The sequence below is a fragment of the Sorex araneus genome (genome assembly GCF_027595985.1).
Source record: "Sorex araneus isolate mSorAra2 chromosome X unlocalized genomic scaffold, mSorAra2.pri SUPER_X_unloc_5, whole genome shotgun sequence".
In the NCBI taxonomy this organism is placed as follows: domain Eukaryota; kingdom Metazoa; phylum Chordata; class Mammalia; order Eulipotyphla; family Soricidae; genus Sorex; species Sorex araneus.
Window position 1 is genome coordinate 22,243 of NW_026570965.1, and position 5,000 is coordinate 27,242.

Consider the following 5,000-nt stretch of genomic DNA (forward strand, 5'->3'; position numbering starts at 1 on the left):
CAGTGCAAATGACTCATAAATACGAGAAACTACAGAAGCCAGGACCTGTGGGTGTGTGTGTGGGGGGGGGGTCATTGGGGTCTATGTATTTTGTTTGTTTGTTTTTTCTTTTTGGGGGTCCCATCCGGCAATGCTCAGGGATTCATCCTGGCTCTGCACTCAGGAGTCACTCCTGGCGGTGCTCGGGGGACCCTATGGGATGCTGGGAATCGAACCCGGGTCGCCCGCGTGCCAGGCAAATGCCCTCCCCGCTGCTGGACTATCACTCCAGCCCCTGCATTTTATTTTTTTTTAAATAAGTTTTTAATTGAATCCCAGTTAAGTGGTCGTTCATGATCGGGTTTTGGTCAGACAATGTTCCAACATCCGTCCCTCCACCAGTGCACATTTCCCACCACCAATATTCCCAGTTTCCCTCCGCCTCCCAGCCCCATGGGAAGGACTTCTTTCTCTCTCTCTCTCCTTCTCTCTCTCTCTCTCCCTCTCCCTCTCTCTCTCCTTCTCTCTCTGTGTCTCCTTCTCTGGGTCCCACCCGGCGATGCTCAGGGTCCCTCCTGGTTCTGCACTCAGGAATTACCCCTGGTGGTGCTCGGGGGACCCTATGGGATGCTGGGAATCAAACCCAGGTTGGCTGCATGCAAGGCAAACACCTCCACGCTGTGCTATCGCTCCAGCCCCCCCCTTCTCTCTCTCTCTCTCTCTCTCTCTCTCTCTCTCTCTCCCTCTGTCTCTCTCTGTCTCTCTGTCTCTGTCTCTCTTTCTCGTCTCTTTCTGTCTGTCTCTCGCTGTCCTTTGGGCATTGTTGTCTGCAGTACAGATACTGACAGGTTATTACATATATATATATATATCCTTCCCTCCTTTCAACACTCAGTCTTGCCCAGTGTGACAATTTCCTGTAGGATGACACTGACTTTCCTTTCTCCCTTGCCACAGGGAGCTTAGGTTTATCAGGTTACACCCAGCACAGTGCTCCCCAGTCACGCCCATTCCTTTATCTGTAACCTCTTCTCTGTGCTATTATCCCCAACCAGTTAATCACCTTTATCCCGAATCAGACTCTGTTAACTCGTAAGGTCAGACCCTTCTAAGGACACTGAACTTGTATTGTAAGTTAAACATTGCCTCTCTCCTCTCCTTACGTCTTTTGCATAGTTTACTTTAAAGCAATGTTTTGTTTTGTTTTGTTGTTTTGTTTTGTTTTTTGCAAGGGCAAAGAAAGACAGTTTAATGTTACGCTTTTGCCACTTGGGAGTTAATTGACTCCGAACAATATCCCCTCCTGGGCATCCTCTTCCTAGACTTAAGCTTCCGTTGCCCTTAGTTCCTAGCACACCAAAAGCAGGGTCCCTACGAGGGACTGAATGGACCCAGGGCAAGCTGTGAGCTACCCTGGTCTCAAAATGGGACAGGCCAAAGTGCCACTATACTCAACTATAAGTTAAGAGCATGGTCTTGGACAAACTCTGCCATGACCCAAGAGAGGTAACTGAGTAAGGACCCTGCTGGGGTTCAGAAGACTCACCTGGCCTGAGCACTGTGGTCTGGAATATATAGCGAGATGCCCCCAAAAGAAGAAAACTTTAAGCTTGATCTATCTCTTACTGTACTCCTACAGAATGGCATTTCGGGACTGGAACGATAGCACAGCAAGTAGGGCGTTTGCTTTGCCACACGGCCGACCCGGGTTCGATTCCCAGCATCCCACAGGGTCCCCTGAGCACGGCCAGGAGTCATTCCTGAGTGCATAAGCCAGGAGTAACCCCTGTGCATGGCCAAGTGTGACCCAAAAAGCTCCACCCTCGAAAAAAAGCGAAGAAAACCAAAGTGGCGTTGCTAGAAATATTAGAAGTAAATTTACTACAACTATTTAAGTGGATTACTAGCTGGGGAAAGAAGAAAGTAATGGAATTACTTTCCGAATGGAATCCCGCCCTTGAGCGGATCTCCTAGTAATCTAGAGTAATCTCCTTAGATGAGGAGAGGGCACAGCAGAGTCTCTTGCCCCTGTGCCTGGCTGTCTTCACCGGGGTCCTTCGAGGGGGTGGGTTGACTTTCCCTCCCCGCCCCAAACAGAGCCCCGGCAGCCAAAGACCTCCAGAACCCAGCCACAGCCATGCTCAAGGCCCCTCTCCACATGTTCAGACGAGCCTCACGCATGAAGGAACCGGCAGAGAAACCCAGGTGTGTGAGACCTGGGGCTGAGATCTCCAAGCCTGCTCGGATCGGGACTGGGCCTCCTCCACCCAGATCCCCCATTTTCCAGTAGCTTGGCAGCCACACCCAGGGACTGCCCCTTCGCCATGTAATCCCACCAACGGCCAACATCCAGAGAATAAAACCAAGCTCCCAGACATCTGATAGCCCAGTTCTCCCCCTCAGAGAACCTGGCAAGCTACCAAGAGCTTCCTGCCCCCATGGGAGAGCCTGGCAAGCTCCCCGTGGCGTATTCATACGCCAAAACAAATAACAATGCTGGGTCTCATTCCCTTGACCCTGAAAGAGCCTCCAATGTGGCACCATTGGGAAGGATGAGTAGAGAGAGGCTGCTAAAATCTCAAGGCTAGGATGAATGGAGACGTTACTGAGACCGCTTGAGAAAATTGATGATCAAGGGGATGACAGTGATACGGTGATACAGTGAATCTCCTTAGATGAGATTTTTGTCCTTGAGTTAATCTCCCTGAGGCGTGGTCTTCCCTCTCTTTGTTAATTCGTTAATGTTCAACCCACCTGTGTGTCACCACCCTATGTGATTGCTGTGTCAACTAAGACTGTAAGAGTGGGGGGGGGGGCGGAAGCAAGGAGAATGAGGAGGAAACCAGAGATGGAAGCCGAAGGGGAATCGGAGGAGAATGGAGAGGAGATGGGAGTAAATTGCAACTGATGCCAACCAGCCTGGCCCTCGTGCCTTCCTTTGCCATCGGCCTTCCCAAGGTGAGAGAAGCAGCAGAGGCCACTGAACATGGGCGACGAGAGAGAGAGAGACAGGCAGAGACAGAGACAGGGACAGAGAAAGGGAGGGAGAGAGAAAAAGACAGACAGAGATAGAGACAGACAGGCAGAGAGATAGAGAGACACAGACACAGAGATAGACAGGCAGAGAGAGAGGCAGACAGAGAGACAGGCAGACAGAGACAGACAGGCAGAGAGAGACAGAGGGACACAGAGACAGAGAGAGACAGGCAGAGAGAGATAGAGAGACACAGAGACAGAGACAGGCAGAGAGAGACACAGACAGATAGACAGAGACAGACAGGCAGAGAAACAGACAGACAGAGACAGACAGGCAGAGAGAGAGATAGAGAGACACAGAGACAGAGACAGGCAGAGAGAGACAGACAGATAGACAGAGACAGACAAGCAGAGAAACAGACGGACAGACAGACAGACAGACAGAAACAGGCAGAGAGAGATAGAGAAACACAGACAATGAGACAGAGATAGGCAGGCAGAGAGACAGAGACAGAGACAGACAGAGAGAGACAGAGGGACACAGACACAGAGACAGAGACAGACAGGCAGACAGAGATAGAGAGACACAGAGACAGAGACAGGCAGGCAGAGAGACAGACAGACAGAAACAGAGACAGACAGACAGAGAGAGACAGAGGGACACAGACACAGAGACAGAGAGACAGGCAGAGAGAGACAGACAGAGAGACAGACAGGCAGAGAGGGAAAGAGACAGAGACAGGTAGGCAGAGAGAGACAGACAGTGTCAGAGACAGACAGGCAGAGAGGGACAGAGAGACAGAGACAGACAGAGACAGGCAGGCAGAGAGAGACAGACCGCACCGATACCCTTTAGTAAACACACAATTTCCAGTATCACTGTCCTCCTGGTCCCTTGTCCAGCCCAACTGCCCTTTGCCGCCTCCACCAGACACACTTGGGGCAAGTTTCCATCCATGGACCAGTCCTCCCGGACCCTGTTTCCCCGGATGGCAGATGGCGGGCACTTTGATGTGTCCCTGTCACTGTCATCCCGTTGCTCATCGATTTGCGCAAGCGGGCACCAGTAACGTCTGTCATTGTGAGACTTGTTGTGACTGTGTTAACCCGGGTCGGCCGCGTGAAAGGCGAACGCCCAACAGCTGTGCTATTGCTCCAGCCCCTTTGATGTGTGCAAAGAAAAAAAAAACAAAACAAAAACACACAACCCCCGGGGTCCCCAACCCAGAGAAGTCGCCGATGGCAACAGCACGTTGCCTCGCAGCCGGCGGATCCCAGTCAAGCTGGGTAGCCGGGTTGGCCACGCCTGGCCGAGTCTCAGGGCTCAGCATCCCCCGAACTCATGTTAAGCTGCAAGAAGCTTTGGGCGCAGGGCAGGGCTTGGGGTGCCAGCCCAGAGGTGCCCCAGGACTTGGCTGGGGGCCAACAGCTTCGAGGAAGATGCCCTGCGGGGCCACGGCACTGTGCCAGCCTTGGAAAGCAGCCTCTGAGACGGGAGCACCGAGGAACCGCCCCACCCCTGCCCGATGCCTTGTTTTACCACCAGAGACGTTGCTCTTCACTGCCGGCTGTGCGGACCATGCAGTGAGCGTCTCGGGGTGCCAGCATGGGGCTCAGGTAAGCGGGGTCCTCGCCCGTGCCCTGGGGAGGGGCATAAAGGCGCCCGCGGGGGTCCTTGTGCATGGAGGAGCCTCTTGCTGCCTCCCCCTGTGGGGGCTCTGCAGACTCTGCCCCCACCACGGTCCCCCTCACCCCAGGGCCACGGGGTGTGTGTGTGTGTGTGTGTGTGTGTGTGTGTGTGTGTAGAGGCCAGTCCTGCTCCCGCTCCTGGTTCTGTGCTCAGAATCCGAAAAACGAGCCCGACCAGGGCTGAGGCGGGCAGTTTCCTGGCGTGGAGCAGGGCACAGAGCCACTCGGGATAATTTGCAAAAGTGTCCAGGGTATTTTCCCCCATTCCACGGGCGCTGGGGGAGGCATTGGCGAAGAGTGACCCTCTTGAGCCTCTGTCATTTCGGAGGTGCTGGTTGTGCTCCCTCTCCCTCTCT

General features: G+C 53.5%; 1 protein-coding gene across 1 annotated transcript in view; it reads left to right on the forward strand.

Annotated features, from left to right (window-relative positions):
• LOC101541051 (arylsulfatase F-like) overlaps positions 1-5,000 on the forward strand; it is a 45,352-nt gene that overhangs the window by 11,681 nt on the left and 28,671 nt on the right. Inside the window, 1 exon segment of the mRNA XM_055123626.1 lies at positions 703-750. Coding sequence (XP_054979601.1) covers positions 703-750 — 48 coding nt within the window.